General features: G+C 38.9%; 1 protein-coding gene across 7 annotated transcripts in view; it reads left to right on the forward strand.

Annotated features, from left to right (window-relative positions):
- The window catches only part of LOC132830283 (rab effector Noc2-like), a 176,021-nt gene that overhangs the window by 99,565 nt on the left and 48,996 nt on the right, over nucleotides 1-27,460 (forward strand). For all 7 annotated transcript variants that reach the window (XM_060847833.1, XM_060847830.1, XM_060847831.1 and 4 more), the window contains 2 exons: nucleotides 5,428-5,514; nucleotides 24,508-24,670. In XM_060847833.1, coding sequence (XP_060703816.1) covers nucleotides 5,428-5,514; nucleotides 24,508-24,670 — 250 coding nt within the window. The remainder of the gene's footprint in view (nucleotides 1-5,427; nucleotides 5,515-24,507; nucleotides 24,671-27,460) is intronic.

Here is a 27,460-nt window from a genome sequence, read left to right on the forward strand (position 1 = left end):
CAATTCACCTGACCCGCACATCTTTGGACTGTGGGAGGAAACCCATGCAGACACGGGGAGAACGTGCAAACTCCACACAGTCAGTCGCCTGAGTCTGGAACTGAACCTGGGTCTCAGGCGCTGTGAGGCAGCAGTGCTAACCACTGTGCCACAGTGCCGCCCACCTTGGTAGTGGAACCCATTGGCCTGTATGTTTGAATGGCTCTTCTCCTCTGGACCTCCACAACCTCCGGGTCCTTGTCAGAAAACAGGGTGCCAACTTCCCCTTCTCAGCTATCTCTCATCGCTCTCCCAAACCAAGTAGGTCAGGTTTCCGACACCAGCTCACCTGCAGGTGCACAGCAAGCTTTCTAAGATGGCATGGAGGGAAGCGATGCTGGTATTCAGGTAAATGGCTGAAGAGTTCTTCTGGGAGCGGTGTGTGGTAAGATGGGGTGGAAATTGGACATGTTGCATGGCATGGGGGTGGGAACAACAATGAATGTGGTCACTTCATGAAGGTATGGTAAGAAAGCTCACTCAACCTTGCCGTGAATATTCCTCCAACAGATTTCATGCAACCTTTTGCCAAGAAACCATAACATTCAGGCCTTGGACTTCATTGGTGATGTTTTCAGGCTGACTGTTCTTTTCAATGGTCAAACTTCAGGGATGTTTGCAGTTAACAAAGTGAGAAAGTTTGTGAATGTTGGGTCACAGTTTTATCAATTTGCATTGGAGATTTGATCACAGAAACTCAGCAAATAGAATGATTCATTGAGCAATTTGATACTGGACGAAAATAGAGGGTGGGTAGGATAGGAGAGAGAGGTGCAGGGATAATGCCACCCACCTCGCTGGATCTTCTGCATCTACCCAAAGCAATCCCATATTCAAAAAGCATGGGTACCCAACAAACATAGTCCACCAAATTCTCAGTAACAAACCCAAACAAGCAGACAAAATACCTCTAGAAACCCTAGCTAATCGCCCCTACGTGAAATACATCTCGGAAATGAATGCCAGACTACTCAGATCTCTTGGCATCATAGTAGCCCACAAACCCACCAACACACACTAAAACAGCAGCTAATGAACTTGAAAGACTCCATACAGACAACAAGCAAAACTAATGTCGTTTACAAAATACCTTGCAAGAATTGTAACAAACAATATATTGGACAAACAGGCAGAAAACTAGCCACCAGGATACATGAACATCAACTAGCCACAAAAAGACATGACCCATTCTCACAAGTATCCTTATATACAGATGAGGAAGGACACCACTTCAATAGGACAACACATCCATCCTCGGTGAAACCAAATAGGGACACGCACAAGAATTCCTAGAAGCATGGCATTCCAACCAGAACTGTGTCGAATAACTCATTGACTTGAACCCCATTTACCACCCTGTGAGAAAGAGAACTGGAAATGACATCACCAACCCAAGGAAACCTAAACACATAAATAGAAAGCACATCACTAAACTAGAGCTTCACCAGAAGCTCACTGATGGTGTTACCGAGTATGATGACAAACATCTGAAAATGAAGCTTTCAGCTCAGCGAGCAAACATTACATCTACATTCGCAACCCTATCTCCAACATTAGTATGCTCCTCTTATCCACTGGGGAGGACCTGAAATGTAAGGCGATGGACACATGGCGAAACGAGTCTATGCCACTTTTATGGATCTTTAAGTATGAAGAAGTTAGGAATTTAGCCCTGTACCAACAATTGGTTGATACCACCATGAGTTGAACTGGCTTACACGTTGATTGCATGCAAATACATATGATCTACCTTTCTCATTCCTTTGCATACTGGAATGAGAGAGTCTCCAGAAATCATTTCAAAAATATGTTTGATTTAAATGCCAAATACAATACATAAAGTTTCCAATGTGAGTGGTTACCATTTTGAAGATTAAAAATTATAATGCTGATAATTTGTATTAATAGACTTTGATTTCTTGAATAAATCAATTATATAAAAATTCCTTTGATCACAATGGAAGTGTGTTAAAGCCTGTTCAACTCATTTTCCTTGGCACCTAACACAAAGGGTGATTGAATTCATTTTGAACAACATTGGCTAAGGCAGTATTTCAGAATCACCCCTCCGCAACAAAGCAGTTTCTTCTCTAATCACTGAATTGGATATTCCACATTTTTTTAATGCCTTGATGACAGTTTGTGCACAAATAGCATCTCATGAATTGATTACAAAACCACCCAAAGTATCAAATGGTGTGCACTCTGAAAGACTTTACCACTGTCAACTCTTCACCTTTTCATTTGGTGAAAGTGTAATCCTTGAATGGTTTGTTGGGGCCATATCCAAAGCTGATCTATGGACATTAAACCCCCTGATATAATTGCGTTGAGGGTGGTATTTGTTATTCATTTGATCTTATTGGTTAAATGGGATGTGATCATTAATAACCTGTGTTCTTTGTGTTGGAAATTGGGTCATCTATTCCACATTATCATTCCATAATGTCACTTCTTCTGCATTTAGCTAACCATTGCCACACACAAGTAAACTGTTTCTGCAGGATCTTGATTTTCTGCATTGATTTACATTTGAAAATTTCCATCGACTTTAATTTGTGTTCCATCAGCCTGTAGTCTATTACCACCAGAAGTTGTCCTATTTTAATGGCTTCTTCTCATGTCCTTTCGGCTTCACTGGAATCTGTCAATGTTGCCATTGCAGTATTTTGGTTGTCTCTAAACATTCTTGGTCTTCTGCTTCTACAAAAGACATTTTTGTTTCATAAAGCGTCTATTCCAACCAAATTAAATAGAAGCAAAATAACGAGGTGTAGGAGATCTAAAATGTGTTATTGTACTCAAAACATTAACTCTGCTTCTCTTCACAGATCCTGCCAAGTCTCCTGCACTTCCTGTTTTTAGTGCACCAACTAATTGTTGCTTTGAAATCTTTCCTGTATTTGTCATTTGGTTTGATTTAATTAAGCTGTTTATGCACATTACATTTCTTGTGACGATGAAAACATTCTCACAATTTTTGAGGACTCATTCTGATGCATACTTCTCAAGATTAAGTCAGCAGCTGTCCCTATTCTCATGCACATTTGGTCCCAGGTATCATCTTCAGGATCAATTCCTTCTTCGTTCTTCCTTCTTAACTTTTCACTAACTCTGGAATCCCATGCTGCGGCGCCATAAGTTGATGAGTGACCATATATTATGACTCTTCATTTGAAACCAACTTCATACTTTATTAATTTCTTTGGAGGACTCATTAATCTTTGTGGTTCCCCACCCGAGTTCTGTTCTGTTTGGGAGTGTCGTAAACTTTTGTGTTTTTTCACAATTCATCTTGCATTGACTGTTCTGCCCTTTTGTACAGTTTACAGGTAAGTCAAACATCTAGTTCAGTGAAAATATAAGGCTGACTACTGATGCAAATATAACTTGTTGTGACTAGAAATGAAATGGCATGGGGGGGGGTCAACTTATTCATTGAGTACATGCAACAACACTGTTTTTGGGACCAGAAAAATGGAGTTAACTTACAGGCACCATCTTTGGTAAATTCCTAGGTGTACTAATCAATCAACATTTATGACTCAAGCCAGTTCTCTCAAACATTAATGATTGATTTTTTTTTCTCTCTTCAACGTTGTGTGGTGAAATTGTTCTGACAGTGTTTCTTGAAATAAACAATGTCTTTACAATATGCTAATTTGCTAGAATGAATTCTGTAACCTATTGAAATGCTTAATTAGCCTTGAAATAACAATATATTGATGTAAAAAAGATGAAAGAGCAAGCATGCAGTTGCCCTCTGGCATCAAGATAACGATTGCTTGGTGTTGTTGTTCAAGGATCTTTAGCCTACAATATTGATTTTATTTAAACTTGATTGAGGAGTCTCAGCACATAATGTGGAAGAAATTGTCTCTGCAGTTCTAATTGGGACTTGAGGTGAGGAAACCATTTATTATTTACATAACACGGAAGCCAGAAGGGTAGGCAGCTGGCCAGCTCTTCCGTGGAAATGGAATTAAGAATGTATGAAGTTGGGGTCATGGGGCAGATGAGATCGGCGAGGAGAGAGGCTGAGATTGGAAAGAAAGTAGCAAAAGATGCTGATTCAGAGCTCAGATAGTGAGGAGCCTTGAAGTATTAATGATTATGTGTGGAAGGGAGGAATGCAGGAGAGGTAATTGAACAAATGGTCGCTATCTTTATGAAAAGGAAGAAGGTAAATGACCAATGGAGAAATGTAACAACATAGAATATAGGAGCAGGAGTAAGCCATTTGGCCTTTTGTGCCTGCTGTACCGTTCAATACGATCATGGCTGATGATCCACCACAGTACCAAGTTTGCACGATCTCCCCATAAGCTCGGATTCCTTTAGCTATATGAACAATATCTAGTGCCTAATGGATACAAATGGTAATGGAGGAAGGAAGACTAGTAGTTTCTCTGCTTTCCTGCATGAATGCAATAATGAGAATGTTTTTAATAGAGGAGGCGAGGGTGTAATCATGCTAGATCTGGCCATGGATGACAAATTGAGATACGTGGCCAGATACGTTCTAATCTGTGTTCCTTGAACCTTTGTGAACAAAGTTGTGGAGGTTCAAAACTAAGGGAAATGGTCAGCTTGTAAGTGAAGAACGATGTTACTAGCAAAAGGACATTAGTTAGAGGAGAATGAGTAATTTACCAGTTCAGCTGCATACAGAAATATCAGGGCAATTAGAAAATTAACAAATAAATACATCAAATCAAATCAATGGGTATAAAGCAATGGTTGGAGCTAGCCTTTTCTATGGTTGAATCATTGCAAATAGAGGACATATGAGAAGGTAAGCTGATGGTTGGTAATGTGTATGCTTCGAAAATGAAAATGATAAAGGAAGTTAAAGGAGCAGAGGAGGATAGAGAGATTTCAAAGTGAGTTGAGATGGAGATTGAAACCAACAAGGATATGTAGTTTCAGTACAGAAGCTAAGAAAGGAAAGAAGAGAGGATTCTTTTTTAGGAGAAAGTCCACAGACGTTATAGATGATAGAGATATGTGAAAGTGTCAGGTGAGGTGGTACAAAGTAAGAAGGACAGAGGAATTGAAGTAGAGACGAAAACACTATTGGTTTGCTATTGAGGATGTACAGCTGCCATAGTAGTAGTTTGGACAAGACAGATTACAGAACGTACAGTCAAGTGACAAGGTAATAAAGTATTGTAATCTTCAATAAGGTACAAATTGTTGCCAGTGCAAACCATCAAAGCCTTTATTTTATTAAAAGCGTGCACGTTGCAGTCAAAGGATTAACCTTCATGTAATTAGATTTATTGGTCAAGGAGCTGACTGTCTATTGCTGGCTAAAATACAAGATGGATCTCAGTTGATGTTTGAAAACCGAGGTATTCACTGTTTCTGAAATTTCTTCTTTTGTAGAAAGTCTGCGTAAAGTGTGGAATTGAAACACTTGGGAGCCAGCGGAGACCCATTTGGCTTTGCAAAATATGCAGTGAGGGAAGAGAGGTAGGTAAAATACGTAATGGAATATTGCAGAGATACAAGATTCTTCATTAAACTGAACGCAAATGACGTTGCTTTTTTTTAAACTGCGCTCATTTTAAAAGTAGTCACAAAGTTACACACAAGTATATTGAAGAGAGTGATGAACAAAGCAATAGAATTGATCCCCATAAACTTTGCCACCAACTTGGCCAAGGTGAGATCCCAAACGTGAATCATTGCTTGTCTTCAGAGATCGTCTATAGCCACCTCTCTTGGTGGCACAGCTGGGACAAGAGAGCTGCTGAGCATCTTAATTGATGGCAACTCTTGGAGGTGTAACTTCCTGTCCAAAGAGGGAAGAAGTTCGACTTGAAGCCAATTAAGGTCCAATAGCTGTTAACTGGCTGCTGCTCAAGTTAGCCAAGCATAGGTGGCCACACCATTGACCTTGATGCCTCAGGGATGGGAATGATAGCCCAATCTAATATTCCATTCAAGACTAATTTAGCACTTTATCAATAGTTGCATGTCTGTGTGATAATAAATTCAAATTCATACAACTTTTCAATAATGTAAGATAGATCAACAAGAATCTTTAGGAACAAGATAGGAGCCCCTTATTGTGCAGCAGAAATGCACACTGTTCAATAAACAGAGCAAGTTTTGCCTTACTATTGGCTTCAATATTGGAGTTTCTATTCTAAAATAAACTATGCAGTACGATTGAATGATACAAACTGTTTGATTCTCTTGTCTCAATGACAATGACAAAGATTTGAGTTGCAAACCGAAGCACAGTGGTAATCAGTGACATGTTTGCCATTTCCAGTTCATACTTGGAACACCAAATTAATTTTAATGTGCAAAATGAATGCTGTTGTCAGATTTTTAGCTGTCGTAAACATTCTTCAGTCATTTCTGTGATCGGTGTGAATTTCAGTGATTTTTGTTTTTGTCAGTGCAAATTTTTTTTTGCCAATGAAACTGCCCTGTTGCTAGGTTACAGTAGGGAAATTATGAAGGTCTAAAATGAGCTACATTAGTTGAAGCATTTATGGTTTGATTTAGCAGGAATATAATTTGGCGTAAATCTTAATATATGTGGAAGTATTTTACAGTAATTCTAGGCAAATGAAAATACAGCGATGCTCAAGGAAAGAGCTTTTTTAGAGTTAATTGCTAACATTTTATCAGCCCTTTTAAGATAGGCTATATGAGTGAGGGTAGGGTTTGAGGTTGCAAAGTTACAGAGCATGATATCTGGAGTGACTTCCAATCTGTTTCCTCCCCTGTGGAATATTCCCAGAAGCAGGATTAGCAGTGTCTCATTAAATACTTAAATCAGTTAACCAATTAACTACCATTTTGGAATTCTGTTGGCATTTTCCAGCTGTTGGAATGACCCCACACTCCCACGGAGCACTTGAGGAATCTATCAGATTTATCTAGGGGAACTCTTACTGTTGCTAATTGGGTGGCAACTTTCCTTTCTGGTGCTTGATTGCTATCATTTAATATAGTCTGGAGGAATGCCCAAACTTTAAGAGAATAGGTGATGAATATATTCAAGGTTAATTGGGTGTGGATTGCTTGTACAAGTATATAGAGCTAGTAATCAATGGGGGCGGTGAGTATTTTGGATTGTAGTTAACTGAAATAATTGTCTCACTAAAAATGTGGGTTTTGAATCTATTTAAATAGTTATCTTCTAGTGTATCCCATTAGCTGGATGGTTAGATGGTTCCATTAGATGATGGTGAAGTCAAAATGTAAAGTTTCAGATATGTTTTCTGAAAACAAGCCTCATTATCGGTAGAACAATAAAGTGACAATGTAGATCTTGATTACTTTCTTATCAAAGAACAAATAAGGTGAAACCATAGCATTTTCATTACCACACAGAAACAGGAAGCAAAGTTTTTTTCTTCAGAATTGAAACCTGATGATTTGAATACTGATGAAGCTTTGGACAGATAAGGTAAATTTATCAAGATGATGATTTATGAATGCTTATGAAGTCTGGTCCTATATTAACAAATGTAGAAAGACTGAGGATAGTACCATGCAGCAGTCTGTAATGAAATTCAGTAGATATAAAAATTCTACTTGGAAATTCCCTAATTGTCTTGGCATTAAAGTTATTGGACTGGACCGAAGTTTCAAGTATGGACAGGTTTCCAGATTCGATCGGAGTTAAATTTGCTGACAGTCATGCAATTCTAGAATAAATGTCAGAAGCACTAAAACGTTTCCCATGCAAGCATTCCTATTTCAGCAGCATTTAGTACAAATGGAGAAACTGGTCATCTGACAGAAAATGAAAGACACTGTATTGGCATTCCATCTAGATATGGGTCATGGTTAACAATACAAAAGGAGAACTGTCGTAGAAATGAGGACAGAAATGCTATTGAGAAATTTGAGAAGGGAAAGAATTTGTGCTTTACAATAACAAAATGAATTGTAGAAATGCCTAGAGTGTAGTCCATTCATGTTCCAGATGCAATTTCAAGTACCATTTGACCACAAACTGTCCAAAATAGTATGATAAAATGTTTGAAATCAAAAACGAGTTGAAGAATTTGGAGGAAGAAGATGGAGGTACAGGTGAAAAAGAGGGTATTGCATTGATCACAAGAAGCTTCAGCCCAGTGATGATGTGCAATAGGTAGGATGCCAACTGGGTAGGATGCCAGATGGGTATTGTACAAGTTGGACAGGATGCAAGATGGCAAAGGGGTAAAGTGATGTAAGTGGTTTGGATAGGTTGGGGTGTGCAGGCATAAATTGGATCTGGAAGGGGAGTGGGCAGGGTAGGTATTCATTTCAAGGGTGGCTGCAGGGTCTGGATCACAAGTTGGGAGATGTGGGAATAATTGGGCCCAGTGGAAATGAGATTTCCATTCAGAATAAGTACATGATGTGACATTTGTAAAAGAGTTACTTTTGTCTTATCTATGGAACGATAAGTTTTTAAAGAAGGAGTAAGCCATTTAGTCAGTTATGGTGGTTCTTTGTTGAACATTAAAAATGAATGGCATATATTGCTGCCTCTCTATGCTCCAAATTTTATGTAACTTCACCTTTTAAGATGCAATAGTCTCAATCTCCAACAAATCCTGTGGTAAAGCATTCTATACTCTAACAACTGTCTGTGCAAAGAATCTCAAACTTATCATTCGACATGACTGATTCCCCAGTTGGAGAAAATAGATTTCTCCTTTCATCATATCAAAATCATTCATAACTTTAGACGCTCCTGTTTTAAATCCTGTTGCCTCCTCTGCTTTATTGTAATGAGCCCCAATGCTTAAGTTGATTTCTACAGTTATCTCTGACAATAATTTCCTGTGATAGAATTATGACTGTTAACTTTAAAAGGTCATGCAAAATACTTTGTTAATGCTTCTATCAAACATTACGGTATCTTTGTAGTTAGACTTAATGATTCATTCCTGAGTGCTCTATACATTTTACAAACTGACTTTTAAATTTTTTGATGCTTGCGATAGATGGTAAGAATTTTCTTTTATTTGATTTGTTGGGTTTTTTTATTAATTTTTCATTTTAGTCCTGCTAATCTTTAGTTTTGGCATAATTTCTTTTGCACCCTGTTTCTGCATGCTAGATCTCAAGTTTGGAAATTTCCTATTGCTTATCTGGCCATTTAATTTGAGCCAGATTGTCTTTAAAAGGATGCAGTACAATGCACTCTTTGTTAGTTGTCCATATGTCTGAATAATGCAGACACTTTCACCCTGATTACAAATCCACTTTTTATTGCCCTATATTTCTCATAAAGAATCACACCATTTCCCTTGCTCCCTCCATTGCAAATGACTTTTTTTTTCTTGGAGTCTGTCCAACATATTTGTCTTTTCATCTTGTTAAATCCCTGCACTAAGCAATCAGCTCAGATGACCTTCAGATTCAGGTCTCTTTTAAGTAGCATTCAAAAGGAAAATGCAGCTAAAAGCCCATCAAGACAGAAACCTTTAAACTGGTATTGTTACACTGAAATTCAAAAGCTGAAGACCCTTATCCCATTAAACACCACCGTTTTCAATTTCTCCATTGTCATGTTTTATGCCATTTATAAGAAAATCTCTGGTTCAAATGCAATGGGATCATACTGATGATACAGTTCAGACAAGAGCAATAAAAATCACGAACATGCAATTTTGTATGTTCACAGGAACAGAATGTCCCGTGGCACATGTATTAACGTTGTCTGGTGATCTTGATTTAACATATGTACTTTACTCCTCCAAGTCATGGTTATAATCATGATATTGGAAATCCACAGTTCACCTCATTCAGTAATGTGTAGCTTTTCCAGGAGTTTTGACAGTGAGACATGCAAGAGTGAATGTTAGAACTATAGCATAGTACAGATGTGACAATTTGATGGTCCTAAGCTGGCACTTTGCAAGATTAACTTAGCTAGTCCCAGCAAGGTAAACAGGTCATATACAAACAACGTTCTTTTGAGGTGCAATCTTAAATGCACTGTTTAGAGCAACAAGCCAGCCACAGACAACCAACAGAAGTCCGAAATATATTGAACAAAAAAACCCAAAAGAACTGCACGTTAGAAATTTGAAAAAGAAACAGGAATTTCTGGAAAATCTCAGCAGTTCTGGCCATATCTGTGGAAGGAAATCAGAGTTATTGTCTTGGGTCCAGTCACCCTTCCTCAGAACCCTTCTGCTCTGTTCTAAAGAAGGGTCACTGGATTCGGAACATTAAGTTTGGTTTCTATCCACAGATGCTGCCTGACCTGCCGAGATTTTCCAGCAATTTAGAAACATTGTTGGTTCTCTTCCACATCCTTTCATGTCGCTTTGCAAGAATGTTTTTCCCTTCAGGTGCTGATTTAATTTCATAAGAAAACCCATGATTGGATCTGCCTCCAGTTACTGAATCCAGATCCTAACCACTTACACATAAGAAGTATTTTCCTCATATCATCCTTTTAGCAAGCACTTTAAGTCAGTGTCATTCATTCTGCACCTTTTTCCATTATTTGCACAGTTGTCCATTCTTTACTCTGTGCTGCCATCTCATGACTTGGATACTTCTATCAGATTTCCCCTCAACCTTCCTTGCTCTAACCAGAGCTTATCTCACCTTCTCCACACTATTTATATACTTAAAGGCCCTAATTCCTCGAACCATGCCAATAAATTGTTTGTGCACCTTAATACTATTCAGTAGCAACAATTAACCTTAAGAGACCTGAGTTTGAACTGAAGAACATGATTTCATGTTTTGGGACTTTTATTTGACAAATAAACAAAACAAAAGAACATACACTAAACATTACTTAATGGACAATTAATACTCTAAACTGAAGAAAAAGTACTTTTGCATTAACTAATGCAACCAAAATATGCCTTATGAAATGTTATATGAACCACAGTTACAGCAGTTATGTCACCTTAATGATCAAGTCTCAAGCTCCTCTGATCTTTTCAGCCGCCTCCATGTTCACTGATATGCCAAGTAGAATTTTCTAGTGTCCTTTAAAAATCATTCCACTCACCCTAAGTATTCTAGAATTAGCTTGCACCAACATGGGCTACATCAGTTCTTGCTGGTTTCTTAAATCTCCAAAGGCTCCATCTGTTCCATCTTCTTCTCTTTGAACAGAGATCCTGCTGTCACCAGCATCCTGCCTTGCTAACAGCAGAATATAGACTCTTCACTTTGCTCTTCACAGCAGTAGCAGCTGCTTCTCCACAGAATAATAAATTCTCTCTCTCTCTCTCTCTCTCTCTGTTCCCCCCCTCCCCCCGCCATCTCTCTCTCTGCCTTTCCGTGAAAGGCAACTGTTCCTTCTTGTGTCAAAGTGTGAAAACTGTCACTTCATTTTCAATTCAACTCTGTTTGGATTTCTTTCCCCACGATACTCAGATTACACAAGTCTATCTCCAGGTGGAGACTTAATATTGCCATCCATCTCTCCAAAACATTGTTTCTCTTTATCCTAAAAGACCTTTTGCCAAAATGTCGATTTTCCTGCTCCTTGGAAGCTGCCTGACCTGCTGTGCTTTTCCAGCACCGCGTTCTCGACTCTTAATTTCCAGTATCTGCAGTCCACACTTTTGCCTATACTTCAAAATTTCACCATCTTGTAAAGTCCAACTTTGGTAAGAACGTTCATTAAAACATTCACATCTTTGCTAAGTGCACTACCCAAAATTACTCAAAAAAAACTCTCATCAAAACAATGGCTTAAAAGTGTTCACCAGAACATCCTTGTTTTTGCACTCTGTGTTTTTATATTTGTAGCCTAGAATCTTGTGGCTTTTTAATCACATTCTCAAGTTGCTCGGTCCCTCTACTCGTTTTGTATCCTTCAGTGTATATTGCCTCACCTCTGTCTTCTTTCCAAAATATAGTCCTTGGCTATCTCTGCTTTAAAATTTCACCTGCAATTTTTTAACTCATTCCGTCTGCCTGCTTAGGTCCTCATGAAACCTATTACTAACCTTCCGCAGTTTACTAGATGGTAATGCCCTGCCATTCGCATGCCCAGAGTTTCCAAATTTGTGAGGTCAAACAATATTTACTGTGTATCTTTTCATCCATGTAACTCCAGTGTTGGTTCATCCATGGTTTTCCAGGAAGAAACGCGTAGGACTTGTATACTGTATATGGGCAATTGGCCATTTTTTCCATTTGCGAAAATTGCCAACAATGACACTTCAGAAGGACAGATCTCTGATCAATGGGCTTTTACTGTAGTTCTAAGTTTTGCCTTGTGTTGAAGTTTTGAGGTTGAATGTTATATAGTCAAGTATTAGACATTATTAAGTATCAAGAAAAGCAATAATCTTACTAACATCCATTGGAAACACCACTGTCTATCTACTCCATTATAAAATAAACTATTAACCTCTACTCTTCATTTCTTTTATGCCATCCATTTTATTCCATACATTTCAAATTTGCTGACAAGCCTATTGAGTGGAATTTAATTAAATGCCTTTTGGAAAAGGCAGCACATCAACTACATTGCAATCATCAGCCCTCTTTGTTACTTCATCAAAAAAAGCTTCACATTCTACCTAGTTCAGTGATTTCCAATTGATTACAGTCTGTGGTCTTCAAAAGCAGACAAGGGAAGCGTAGAATTAATATCTGCAACTTCTTAATTTAACTGCATATTGGTTTCATTGGAGTAATAGCAGCGAATATTGATCATTTTGTCACAATTGTTCCCTCAGAATTAAGAATGTGAAGGATACAGGAAACTGTTCTATTTCCTTGGAGGAATTTATGGCTATTGTTATGACAGTGGTAAAAATGGACAATCAATTTTTGACTTCCATCAGCTGAATTTTAATACCAGGGATCTTTCATAGTCTAAAGTGCCTTTTAAAAAAGGGAAACACACTGACTTAAGATGTCCACAGTGATTATCTGACCAACAATTCATAAAACCTTAAATAATCAAAACCCAGTCCTATTGAAATTAATATATCTTCAAAACAACTCGAATCACTCATTCATATCTGTATTGCTTATTGATTTACGTTCTTCAGGATGTTTCCCATTTTGGGCTGAAGAACTTGCTGGCTGATTATCCAGCTGGAAAAAAACAAACAACTGAGCCAGACTTGGGAATACACAAATGAACCATATTTAACAAAATAATTTTTGAACAGAGCAGAGAGAAGAATGATGGAGCTGCAGCAGCAGAATCAGAAGCCTTGATTTCTCCCTGTTCCGCAGTCTATTGAAAAACAGCACTCGGTAATAAAATAGCTCAAAGAAACCTCCATTCACTGAGTACTCAGAGTTATCTGTGAATTTTGATGCTATGGAGGTTACAAGCCATCATTTAAATAACTGTGATCTGAGTTAAACCTAACATCAGAAAGACTCTTTAAAAATTTATTAAACTGCATGTTCTTGATCTTACTCCTTGTATTAGATACTGTCCCCTTTTAAAACTTGTGTGTGCTTGATACGTTTAAGTATTTTTCTTTGGCTGGATAAGTAATAAAATGCCTGTCTCTTTCACTCAAGGAAACCTTAATTTTGACCTTGTGTCCTACATTTTAATTGAAGTATAGCTGTATTCTAAAATTAAAATGTTTATTATGGCCAATTGGATAGGAGTTAAAAAGAGAGGAGCTGATTTACCCACCTTACCTAGTTGTGACCAGCAATTTGCTCTCCACCAGCACTCTAGATTCAAGTTGCTACTCACGTACGTGTCAACTCATGTAATGAGAGAAGGAAACAAGGAAGATATTGTTATGAGGACATAATTACATTACAGATCGTAAATCTCTTATGAGTGATAGGGTTCAAATAGTGTCTGTGTAGCTTGAGCTAAGATGAAATAAGTGATTTCATGGATTAGTAACTGGCATCCTTCCATATGCAAGAGATGATGGAAAGCAGTCTCAGGCATAAGTGAGGTCAGATGAGATTAACTGCAGTTCTTAGGAAAGCTGAACAAACCAATTCTAGAAATACAAAGTCAATTGCAAGTGACACTTGAACGTGTCCATTGCTAGTGGTGCTATGTTGAAGTCTTGTTTGCAGGATTGCTGTCCATTTTAAAGCTTCTGAAATCACATATTGTTGTGATGGTAAATTCTTGACTGTTGCTGATGTATTTGCAATGAATGTCATCTAGTGTTCCCCACTTTTTATAATCAATGTTCAGGTGCTTTTGTGTCTCTTTTGATATTATCCTTGAATTGGAGTCAGAGCGTCATACTGCATGGAAACAGACCCTTTGGTCCAACTAGCCCACACTGAACGTGGTCCCGAATAAACTAGTCCCACTTGCTAGCATTTGGCCCATATCCCTCCAAACCTTTCCTATTCATCTACTTGTCCAAATGTCTTTTAAATGTTGTAACTGTACCTGCATCTACCACTTCTTCTGGCAGTTCATTCAAAGCATCAACCACTCTCTTTATATAAAAAAGTTGCCCTCATGTCCTTTTTAAAACTTTCTCCCCTCACCTTAAAAGTATGCCTCCTTGTTTTGAACTCCCCTGTCTTAGGGGAAAAAAACCCTTACTATTTACCTTATCTATACTACTCATGATTTTATAAACCTCCATACGGTCAACCTTCAACTTGCTGCTCTCCAGTGAAAAAAGTCCCAGCCTATCCACCTTATTTTTACAACTCAATCCATCTATTCCTAGTAACATTCTGATAAATCTTTTCTGAACCCTCTCCAATTTAATAATATCTTTCCCCTAGCAGAGTGACTAGAACTGCACCCAGTCTTCCAGAAGAGGCCTCAACGTTGTTATGTGCAACCTCAACATGATGTCCCAACTCCTACATTCAAAGGCCTGTGCAAAGAAGGCAAGCATACAAAATGTCTTCTTAACCACGCTTGTCACCCTGTAATGCAAGTTTCAATGAATTATGTATCTGAACCCCTAGGTCTCTGTTCTACAACACTATCTAGGACTCTACCATTAATTGTATAAGTCCTGCCCTTGTTTAACTTACCAAAATGCAATACCTCTCATTTATCCAAATTAAACTCTATTTGCCATTCCTCTGCCCATTGACCTGATTGATCAAGATCTATTTATAATCTTAGATAACCTTATTCTCTGTCAACTAGACTGCCAAATTCGGTGTCATCTGCAAACTTAGTAACCACGTCCTCTATATTCTTATCCAAAACCTTTGTGTAAATGACAAACCAAAGAGTTTTGGATGCTTTGCTGGTCTCTTGGTTAGGGCTACTTATATAGCTTCTCCTTGGATATATGCCCATCTTTTTTCAGATGCATACAGAGAATGTTGGCAAATCTCAGCAGGTCTGGCTGCACCTGTGGGGGAAACAGTTAACCTTTGAGTCCATATGACTCTTCATTAGAGCTCTTCTGAGGATTCTTTGAAAGAAGAGTTGTACTAGACTGGAAACATTAATAAAACATGAAAACGAATCTTCCAGTTCAGTGAGCAAACCTATATCCAGAACATTAATTCTGTTTCTCTCTTCACAGATGCTGCCAAATCTGCTGAGATTCTCCAGTATTATCTTGTTTGTTTCAGTTTTCCAGCATCCAAAGTATTTTGCCTTTATTCCTTTTGGTGCACATAAGCCAAGCCAACAATGTTGTTTGTGTGATTAGCATGCTTTGAGTGTTTGCACCTGGAAGGACTGCTAACTGACTTTCTATGTATACAAAGGATGCATCTTAAAATTTTGGTGTTGGAAATCATTCAGCCTTTTGTTTTGATCTTTGTTTGCTGTAGCATAGCAATGTGATGAGGCTACAGGCCTTTTTAGATAAGCTCTGTGAACCTATGGGTCATTTTGTTTCTCCATATCCATTTTGTTATCCAGAGTTGGAGTGGCAATTGTTGCAATGCATGTGCTGAGCTCTTTGTTAAGAGACATATTACCTGTCACTGTAGAATTGATGATGAGGAGGTGCCGGTGTTAGACTGGGGTAGACAAAGTTAAAAATCGCGCGGCACCAAGTTATAGTCTGACAGGTTTATTTGGAAGTACAAGCTTCCAAAGTATTCTAGGTTTGATCAATATATCGTATCAGTTGTATGACACTATGACCTTGTGCTATAAATTCTGTGTCTTATGATCCTGCCCCACGAGCTACCTGACGAAGGAGCAGTGTTCCGAAAGCTTGTACTTCCAAATAAACCTGTTGGACTATAACCTGGTGCTTTGTGATTTTTAACTGTAGAATTGAGGCAGCAAAATTTTCTAACTGCTTCAGTAACGTGTCACCCCAAAGCAAGAATAGGCAATTCAGCCCCTCAAACCTGCTCCACCATTTAAAATAATCATGATTAATCTCATCCTGACCTCAACTTCACTTTCCTGCCCACTCCCCATAACCCTTTATAACCTATTAATAATTAAATAATATATCCCCTCCTTAAATTTATTCACTGTCTCAGCAACCATCATGTTCAGGGATAGTCAGTACCACAGAATCATGATCTTTTGAGAAAAATAATTTCTCCTTATCTCTGCCAGCCCTTATCCTAAGACTGTGACCCTGGTTCTAGATTTATCATAAGGGAAAACATCCTCTTTACGTCGACTTTGTCAATCCTCTTTAGCATCTTATATACCTCAATTAGATCATTGATCCTTCTAAACCCTAGTGAATATAGACCTATATTGCTCAGTCTCTCTTCAATATATGAGCCTTTGTCTCTGGAATTAATCTAATAAACCTACTGTTAACTGCCTCCAATGCAATTACATCCTTCCTCAAGCAAGAGGACCAAACTATATGCAGTACTTCAGAGGTCTTCCAACTAATGCTTTGTACAATTGCAACAAAATTTCACTGCTTTTATATTCCCTACATTATTGAGTCTGGTCAGAGACGGAGCAACAGCTTCAGCTCTCATAACTACAATTCCACTGACACTAATAAATTTTACATGTCCAAATGGCCCATGTATCAATACAAATACACAAGGTTTTGTTAATAAGTTGCTGTATCATCTAATGAAGGAGTTGGACTGAAAAAGGAGCTTTCCAAACATCAAGAAGTAGTTCAAGAGAAATCTCAAGAGGTGCTCTTGGGGAAACAAAAATATTTTTAACCCTGGAATATGAGATTTGTAGACATCTAGGCTTGATTTATAATCAGTGTAAATTCTATTCTGCATTCTAAACAATGCTTTGTTTCCTGTTGTGTAATTTGACTAATTCAAAAGCATCATCAGGAAATTGAACCAAGTTGTTAACTGCTGTTTTAATTTAGTGAAAACATTTATATTGTTACAATCTGTTTGTAGCAAAGAGGTAATTTTCTGACTAGAAATTTGATGTGCATAGTTTTCAAGCATGAGTTCTCAGCAGCAAGAGGCTTTGGCAACTTGAAACTTGCTATACCCACCCCATCTCACCCTACTGCATAATGTCGCTTGGCTTAGGAAGTAGCATTCTCTCCCTTAAGTTGATCGATTGTAAATTCAAGCTTGACCCTTTGACTTGAGCATAAAAATGTGTTGCTGGAAAAGGACAGCAGGTCAGGCAGCATCAAAGGAACAGGAGAATCGACGTTTCGGGCATAAGCCCTTCTTCAGGAATGAGGAGGGTGTGCCAAGCAGGCTAAGATAAAAGGTAGGGAGGAGGGACTAGGCGGAGGGGTGTTCGGAATACGATAGGTGAAAGGAGGTTAAGGTGAGGGTGATAGGCCGGAGAGAGGGTGGGGGCGGAGAGGTCGGGAAGATGATTGCAGGTCAAGAAAGCGGTGCTGAGTCTGAGGGTTGGGACTAAGAAAAGGTGGGGGAGGGGAAATGAGCAAGCTGGAGAAATCTGCATTCATCCCTTGTGGTTGGAGAGTTCCTAGGCGGAAGATGAGGTGCTCTTCCTCCAGGCATCTTGTTGCCATGGTCTGGCGATGGAGGAAGCCAAGGACCTGCATGTCCTTGGTGGAGTGGGAGGGTGAGTTAAAGTGTTCAGCCACAGGGCGGTTGGGTTGGTTGGTGTGGGTGTCCCAGAGGTGTTCTCTGAAACGTTCCACAAGTAGGCAGCCTGTCTCACCAATGTATAGGAGGCCGCATCGGGTGCAGCGGATACAGTAAATGATGTGTGTGGAGGTGCAGGTGAATTTCTGACGGATATGGAAGGATCCCTTGGGGCCTTGGAGGGAAGTAAGGGGGGAGATGTGGGCGCACGTTTTGCATTTCTTGCGGTTGCAGGGGAAGGTGCCGGGAGTGGAGGTTGGGTTGGTGGGGGGTGTGGACCTGACGAGGGAGTCGCGGAGGGAGTGGTCTTTCCGGAATGCTGATAGGGGTGGGGAGGGAAATATATCCTTGGTGGTGGGGTCTGTTTGGAGGTGGCAGAAATGACGAAGGACGATACGATATATCTGGAGGTTGGTAGGGTGGTAGATGACGACTGGTGGTGATTGGAGGGGCGGGGTTCAAGGGCGGAGGACCAGGAAGTGGAGGAGATGCGGTGGAGAGCATCAACCACATCTTTGACTTGAGCACACAACTTAGACTGCAGTTCATTGAAAGGCTACAGAACTGTTACACTATAAGAGGTGAGTTATTTCAGATGCAACCTTTATTCTTCCTTGATGAGATAAATGTAAAAAGTCCCATATTATAATAATTGTCTTTAGATTTATAATATTATTTGAATATCTGAATTCTAAAGTACAGAAATGCAGGTTTTCAGTTTTTATTGGTTGAAGGTAACTTTTTTTTTGCAAAAGGTCAGAAATTTGTTTCGAATTGTGAATTAAAAACAGTATTTTCAATAAAGTATCTGAGTTAAAATAAATGATTAAATAAGCTACTTGGTGAGATAGTTGTGAAAATTTTATAAAGTTGAGTTTTTGTAAACTACAGAAAGAGTAGTTCGTCAAGGACCACGAGTAGTTCAAAAGAATCAAAAGAAGAAGAGATCCACACCATTCTATTTTTGGCAGCCTTCAAAACAGCAGAGATAGAAAGAAGTCTAAAGGCCTGTAAAAGCTTCCGAGTTCAGTAAGAAAACTCAGTGAGTTAGCTTGTGTCTATTGGAGAGACAGATAGAACCATCTCTGGAGAATGTACAGAAAGACACTGCAAGGGAATGCTTGTAGCCTTGTCGGTGAGTAAGAAATTTTAAAGTGAAGGTTAGAGCAATGCTTCACTGAGGTTGGGTATATGACTCTATCTGTAAATGATATTTCTGGGAAAAAGAAAGATTGTATTTTTCCATTTTTTTATGATAAGGTCTTTCCAACTTTTTGATATATAACCTTTTTTTTCTTTTGTGTGGTAAATGTATGTTCTTTTGTTAATAATACATTGACAGCCTTGCATGAACATGTTTAGTGACTAAGCACCATGGCGATCAAATAGCAGAAATAAAGCTTATGGTCTATCAAGCCAGGTTTCATGCTGGAATCAAAACACAAAAAAAGGAGGAAGAAGATTAAACATGAGGGTAAGCTAGCCAGTAATATAAAGAAAGACTGTAAGAGTTTCTTTACATATATAAAAGGCAAAAGATAGGCAGAAGTGGACATCGGACTAATGGAAATGATGCTGTAAAGATAGTAGTGGGGAACAAAGAAACAGCTAAGGAACTGCATAATTATTTCATGTCTTCAATGGTGGAAGACATGAGTAATTTCCCAAAAATTCAAAAGAGTGAGGGGGCATGGCTGAATGTGCTGGCCATCACCAAGGAGAAAGTGCGAGAAAAAATGAAGGTGGATAAATCACCTGGACAAGATGGACCACACACGAGAATTCTCAGTGAGGTAGCTGAAGAGATAGTGGAGGCATTAGTAGTGATCTTTCAGGAATCATGAGAATCAGGAAGTGTCCCAGAGAACTGGAAAGTTGTGAACATAACACCACTATTCAAAAAAAAGAGGAAAGCAAAAGACAGAAAATTACAGACCAATTAACCTAACCTCAATTGTGGGTAGGATCCTGGAGTCCATTGTGAAGGATGAGATTTCTGAATACTTGGAAGAGTATGGTAAAATAGGACAACATTAGCAATGTTTAATCAAGGGGATGTCATGCCTAACAAATCAGCTAAAATTCATTGAAGAAGCAATGAGCAAGTAAGACCAAGGAGAGTCAATGGATATTATCTACCTGGACTTCAAGAAAGCCTTTGACAAGGTGTTGCACAGGAGGCTATGGAGTAAGGTAAGGGCCCATGGTGTTAGAGGCAAGGTGCTAGTATGGGTAGAAGTTTGGCTGTCTGGCAGGAAGCTGAAAGTGGGGATAAAAGGGTCCTTCTCAGGATGGCAGCCAGTGACAAGTGGTGTTCTGCAAGGCTCAGTGTTGGGACCACAACTTTTCACTTTATACTTTAATGAACTAGATGAAGGAACTGAGGGAATTCTGGCTAAGTCTGCTGATGATACAAAGAGGGACAGGTAGTATTGAGGAGGTGGGGAGTCTGCAGAAGGATTTAGACAGGTTAGGAGAGTGGGCAAAGAAGTGGCAAATGGAGTACAGTGGGGGAAAATGTGAGGCCTTGCACTTTGGTAGGAAGAATAGAGACATGGACTATTTTCTAACTGGGGGGACAATTTAGATGTCTGAAGTGCAAAAAAAAACCTAGGAGCCCTAATCCAGAATTATCTCAAGGTAAACTTGCAAGTTGAGTCAGTAGTTGAAAAGGCAAATGCATTGATGAGATTTATTTTGAGAGGACTTGAATACAAAAGCGGAGATGTACTTCTGAGGCTCTATAAGGCTTTGGTCAGGCCACATTTGGAGTATTGTGCGCTGTTTTGGGCCCCATTTCTAAGGAAGGATGTACTGGCCCTGTTCAGAGGAGGTTCATGGGAATGGTCCCGGGAATAAAAATCTTAATATTTGAGGAACATTTGAGGAGTCTGGGTATGAACGTAATGGACGTGTATGGTAAAATAGGGCAAACTCAGCATAGTTTCATCAAGGGGAGTTTCCAAGGATATGGGGAGGATCTAATTAAAGCTTACAGAATACTGAATGGCCCGGATAGAGTGGATGTTGGAAAGATGTTTTCAGTGGTAGCAGAGACTGGGACCCAAGGGCACACCCTTAGGTTAGAAGGAAGACCTTTTAGAATGGAGGTAAGGAAAAATGTCTTCAGCTGAAGAGTGGTGAATCTATGGAATTCATTACCACGGAAGGCTGGGGAAGCCAGGTCATTGAGCATATTTAAGACTAAGGTAGATAGGTTCTAGAGTATCATGGGTTATGGGGAAAAGGCAGGAGAATGGGGATGAGAAACTTATCAGCCATGATTGAATGGCGGAGCAGACTCCATGGGCTGAATGGCCTAACTTCTGCTCCAATGTCTTATGGTCATGTACAATATTTCCATCAGCTAGGATCATAACTAAAGAAGCACAGCAAAACCAAAATAAATTTTCCTTCTCCAAATATGTGGAATTTATTTGTGTGAGTTGGCAGCTAATTTTGTCTAAAACACTGGCAATACTTCAGAAGAAACTTCCTCTGTGTTTCCTTTAACAATGTTTGGAAACTGTTGATGAGTTAATTGAGCAAACAAGTTTAATATATTGTGATTCCTTGGTACAATCTGAAGTGAATTAGTTTTCATCAAAGTAAATTATTATTGCAAATATTTAGGATTCTAAGATTTTGGAGACTATTTTTAATTATCAGTAAACTTGCTTCACCTTCTTGGTTATTTTTAAAAGTCACCGTTCAGATACTTTGAGGATTTGAGAGATTGAGACCGAAAGTGGTATTCTTAGATAGAATCTAGCTTTATTGATCATAATTAGGAATAAAGGTAAAGTTGCGATAGTTCCAGAGAAGCATAAGGCTGCTTTCATTCGAGAGAGATGACGGGTGGTCAGTTTACCCTGAGGGTCACCACGTCTCAGATGAGAGACAAGGTTGGTAGCCTTTCTGGTAGCCCCAACTGGTGCAGAAATCTAATCCATGGTTGGTCTGTGTCGCAAACCAGCTATCCAGCCAATTGAGCTAACCAATCCCCAAATTATTATTAATTTTAATTTTAAATAATTCAGACTAATATATCTTGTTATCCAAGTTTGGATTCCTGATTACAATGTTCTAAACTTCCTAGCCTTTGGTGGATGTGTTACTATTGAACCATTTGATGGCCACTTGATGGCAGCATTGATGTTCTTATGTCAGTTGTCTTGTCAATGAGATAAAAATTGTTGAATTTTGATACTGAGGACACATTGTATGGCGTTTGTTTTCTTTGCTGCATATTTCATGTTGTGCTTTGTACAAAACAGAATGGCTAGGATATCAAATTGTTGATATCTGATGATTTCAGTTTGTTGCCATTACTCTTACCTTTACTGATCATGTAATTCCTGTACTGGGCATTAAGGAGTTGGCACCCATTGCCCAAAGAGCATTCTTCCATGCAGTCCTGGCCACTGTGCTCACAAGTCTCTTGTCAAGCACTTCCAATAACGCCATCCCTCTTCTGTTCATATTCATTTTGAAGAATATTCAAGTCATTCTTAGAGAAATGTTTTTCTCTTTTCTCTTTTCTCAGTTGTTCCTGTTATGATCATATTTTTCCCCCTTTCTGGCTGATTTTGCTTTGAGAGATTGGCCTCAGTCTCAGAAAAATGACTTTCTCCTCCTCTGCATGTTTTGCACAACCCACAGGAACACTTCAGCATTTGCTTTTAGAGCTCATGCCGTTTGAAGGCCAGCAAAACTGAGATGAGTTCCTCTGATGTTTGGTAGTCAGTGGCTGATCGATGGCTGAACTCCTGCTGTAGGCCTTTTGAATAAAGGGCCAAGAATCTTGTAATAATACATCACATTTTTGCTATTTAATCTTGTAGCATAAAGGAATTTTCTTTCGATTGGTTATTCCTGATGAAGGGCTTATGCCTGAAACACTGATTTTTCTACTCCTTGGATGCTGCCTGACCTGCTGTGCCTTTCCAGCACTAATCTTTTTGATTCTGATCTCTAGCATCTGCAGTCCTCACTTTGTCCTACAGAATCCTTGGCAACTGTATAAAACCATACTTCCTCTTTGATCATTTACTTTACAGATATTTATTTAACCATATCTGATACGAACTGCCTAAAATGTATTTTCAGTGGCCACTTTGAGTTTCTAAAGAGACTCTATTCTCTTACTGTCACATTATAGTTCCAGTCCAAGGATAGCCCCAATATTCCTGTAAGCAAGCATGGTAAGTGATCATAAGGTATCCCAAACGATTGGTCCTCTATTTAACATCCCAATGGCCTCAAATGGTGCTACACTCCCTCACAACTGGATACTGGAGTGTCAGCCTGGGTAGCAAGATCATGTCTCAAGTGAGGATCTCAAACCCTTCTGACAGAGATGTAAGAATGCTGCATGGCTGGGATCTAAAATGCTGGAATTTAGAGTATGCACATTTGCACAGATAGTGAATTAGATAATGTTTTTCATTCTGCTTGTTCTTCCACTGGCTGGCTGACTTCTGTAAAACCTAAGATTCAGAGCCATCAGTTGCTCACATAAACAAGCTGAGCGTCGTACCTTTGGGAGTAGTACACACTGCCTATAACTTACTTGTATAATAGCAGGATCTGAAATGTAAAAACAAAACCCTTGTGCCTTGAGCCAGATCTGTGTCCTTTGCACAAGCATTTCATCAATCTCTCGTAATCGGTCTGAAGTTGTACTGCATTTGAATTATTGAACTGTTTAGTCATATAGTGTGGTGAATGTAGAGCAAGGTTTTGAGGATTCATTTAGTTCATTGAATGCAATTTTTCCTCATCTTCTGATGCAATATATGATATTGCCATGCTGTCCACATTAGTGGGCCTTCTGACTTGATTTATTCAAAAGATCTCCTAACTTTGTTCCAACATTTTTTTTCCATCTTGCTGACTTCATAATACTCTCAAAGTTTTTTTTTGTTTTCATAAAGCTGATTATCGTTTATAGTTGTTTTTGTGTTTTGAAGTTGCTTTGTCTAAATCTGCATTATTTACACCCTTTCTCACAGAGATCTCAACCTTTTCAGTTTCACAGCTGAGAAATGTGTCTTGGCCAGCCAGACAAACTAACAAGTCTTTGATTGACATCAGGAAAAATAATTTCAATTTAGTAGATTAAACCCTTTTTGTGTAACTTCTGACCTGCTGCTTTTATGAACCTGTCCCTAAAAGCTGCACTTTCTAAACTAAGTAGAAGCATACTTTAAGGTTACTGGTACCTCAAGCTTACCTGTGGGAAACTAGGCACAAAATTCCAGACATGGAGAATTAGTGCTGCAGGAGTTAATTTAAATTTGTTACTGTCTCATATATTAATGGCATCAAACTAATATTTGATGTTTAATAACCAATTTTATGAACATTTTTGAATTGTCTTAAGAATGTATTTCTAGATGTATCAAATGTTTAATACTTCAATTTGCAATAAGATGGAGAAGGGATGTGTTTAGTAAATGTATCTATACTGAGTAGAGCTGTGTTCATGACCTAACATTTATTGCACTTTGCTATAAAGTAAAATATTGTGAGTTTAATGATATTTCTTATCTTTGCCAGATTTGGAAGAGGTCTGGAGCTTGGTTTTACAAGGGGTTGCCAAAATACATTCTGCCGCTGAAAAGCACTGCAAGAAACACCGAGCTGCAACTGCGCCCTATTCAGATGGAACACGGACAAAGTATTATTGTCAACCGATCATACAGTTGGGCTAAAGGAAGAGGTTGGTGCTTCACCCTTTCTGCATGGATGTTGATGCCTGTTCCATATAATCGACCTTTGTTCCAGAATTTTCCGCTGTGCCTCAAGAAGAGTAGCTTTGTTCATCAACTGTATAGCTATGCATTGACTTTTTAAATCCATTAACATACAACATATAATAGAAAGTTATTTGACAAGTATCTCCTCTAAGAGCTTTCAACTAAACACTTAGCTTTAAAAATCCATCAAAGACCCCACATATCATTGGTTCCAAGATAGATCATGTGCTTTTGTGTTATTCCACTTTTTCTGTCTATTGTTACCTTGGCACCTGGAAAGCAACATGCTATTTAGGATTCCAAGTTATGATGAAAGAAAGGTCACCCAACAATCAAATCCACAACTACCATCATTCTTTTATTCTCGTAATTTTCTTATCTCTCACCCCTCCATGTTATCTATTGCTCCATAATGCAGGCTTCTTTGTCAGAGCCATCTTTATCTTAGACAATGTTAGTACATGCCTTAAAATTCTAATACCTTTAAATTCCACCCCCACTTCCTCCCTACCCCACCACTTTCAATAAGCTACTAACCCTGGAACTACAATGGTCTGGGAATTCATAAATTCTATTTAAACGAAGTTGATTCCACAAAATCATAGTATGTGCTAAAGCCTAGCTGGGTATGATTGGCATAATGAGGAAATCATGCAGAATCAAAGACCTGATTGGAATATCTACAGCATTTTGTAATCGTAAAATCAATGTTTCATATTAATGTCAAATGTAGCGCACTGACAAATATACTTGAACAAATTACTGATAGAGAGCTATTTGTCCCATTTTATTTTCTCTGCTGCATTCTTCCATAAGTAACTACTCTGATGTAATTTCAGACAGCAATCAAATGAAAGTAATTTTAGTTTTCCTTCTGGTTCAGAACTCTCCCTAAAAGAGCAGGTCCCTCGCCACAGTGACTTGATGGATAATTCCTAGACACTGTGCTGAAATGCACAAACTAATTCTGTTCAAACGTCTCATAGCCAGATTTGACATTGGTGTAGTGTATTTAAGGGATGTGGAATATGTATTTAGACCAATACTCACTTAAGTTTTGAATTTCTGAAAAGTTTCCACATATAAATCACATCCAGAGTGAGATACAACCTGAGTGTACATATAGTTTAGAGAATTTGGTGTAGAGGAGAAGAGCGCATTTTAGATGCTTTGTTTGACTCAGTGTGTAAGGTTTTTGTTTAACAGGATAAATTGAAGTCCAGGATTGGGGCCCAGCACGAAAGAGTGGCATCACAGGTAAACTTTAAGTTCACTGGTGGGTAATTGCTATTAACTTGCCTATGTATTATAGGTTGAGGTTAATTCAGGAATTATTTACAGGCTGCAGACTAAAAGACCAGTGTGATTTTTTAAAATCAAATTAAGAACTAAGTAATTAAAATAGAAGTGCCGGGCCAGGGGCTGTTTTGTAACTGTGTGATGTGGGAACGGTGTTGGTTGCTTCAGGAACTCGGGCTCAGAGTTGATAAGCTGGAGACTGAGCTTTGAACACTGTGACATGTCAGGGAGAGTGAGAATTATTTGAGTTTCAGGAGGCAGTTACAACCCTTAGATTAATTACCTCAAATTTAGTCAGTGGTCAAAGACGGGAAGGAGTCACTACCAGTGAGACAGGTAGAGGGTTTCAGGAGGTAGAGCTGAAGGAGCCTCATTCCTTGAGCCTGTTTGAGATTCTTGCTCCCTGTGTGGATGAGAGTGGGATTTGTAGGGAGCATAGCACCATTGTACAAGCCCTTCAACAGGGGATTGAAAAGAAAAATGTAGTTGTAATTGGGGATAGTATAGTCATGGCAATAGACACTTCACTGTAGCCAGGGTCAAGAGTCCCAAAAGCTGTGTTGTTGCCTGGTCTCCTGGTTCAGGATAATACATCTGAGTCCCAGAGGAATTTGGAGTGAAAGGGGAAAGATCCAGTTGTTGTGGTCCATTGTGGTCAATGATTTAAGTAGAAAGAGGAAAGATGTTCCATGAGGGATGGTACAGTTGAGAACAGAAGCGAGTCAAACAGTCAGGGCAGGCTGGGACAAGATAGGAATAATAAATTAAACTGCATTTATTTCAATGCAGGGAAGGCAGATGAACTCAGGGCATGGTTAGGAACAGGGGACTGGGATATAGTAGCAATTACAGAAACATGGCTCAGGAATGGACAGGACTGGCAGCTTAATGTTCCAGGATACAAATGCTACAGGAAGGATAGAAGGGGAGGCAAGAGAGGAGGGGAAGTGGCGTTTTTGATAAGGGATAGCATTACAGCTGTGCTGAGGGAGGATATTCCTAGAAATCCAGGGAAGTTATTTGGGTGGAAATGAAAAATAAGAAAGGGATGATCACCTTATTGGGATTGTATTATAGACCCCCTAATAGTCAGCAGAAAATTGAGAAACAAATTTGTAAGGAGATCTCAGCTATCTGTAAGAATAATAGAGTGGGTATGGTACGGTTTTTTAACTTTCCAAACATAGACTGGGGCTGTATAGTGTTAAGGGTTTAGATGGAGAGGAATTTAAGTGTGTACAAGAAAATTTTCTGATTCAGTATGTGGATGTACCCACTAGAGAAGGTGCAAAACTTGACCTGCTCTTGGGAAATAAGGCAGGGCAGGTGATTGAGCTGTCAATGGGGGAGCACTTTGGGGCCAGCAACCATAATTCCATTAGATTTGAAATAGTGATGGAAAAGGATAGACCAGATCTAAACGTTGAAGTTCTAAATTGGAGGAAGGCCAATTT

This window comes from Hemiscyllium ocellatum, chromosome 31, assembly GCF_020745735.1.
Source record: "Hemiscyllium ocellatum isolate sHemOce1 chromosome 31, sHemOce1.pat.X.cur, whole genome shotgun sequence".
NCBI lineage: Eukaryota > Metazoa > Chordata > Chondrichthyes > Orectolobiformes > Hemiscylliidae > Hemiscyllium > Hemiscyllium ocellatum.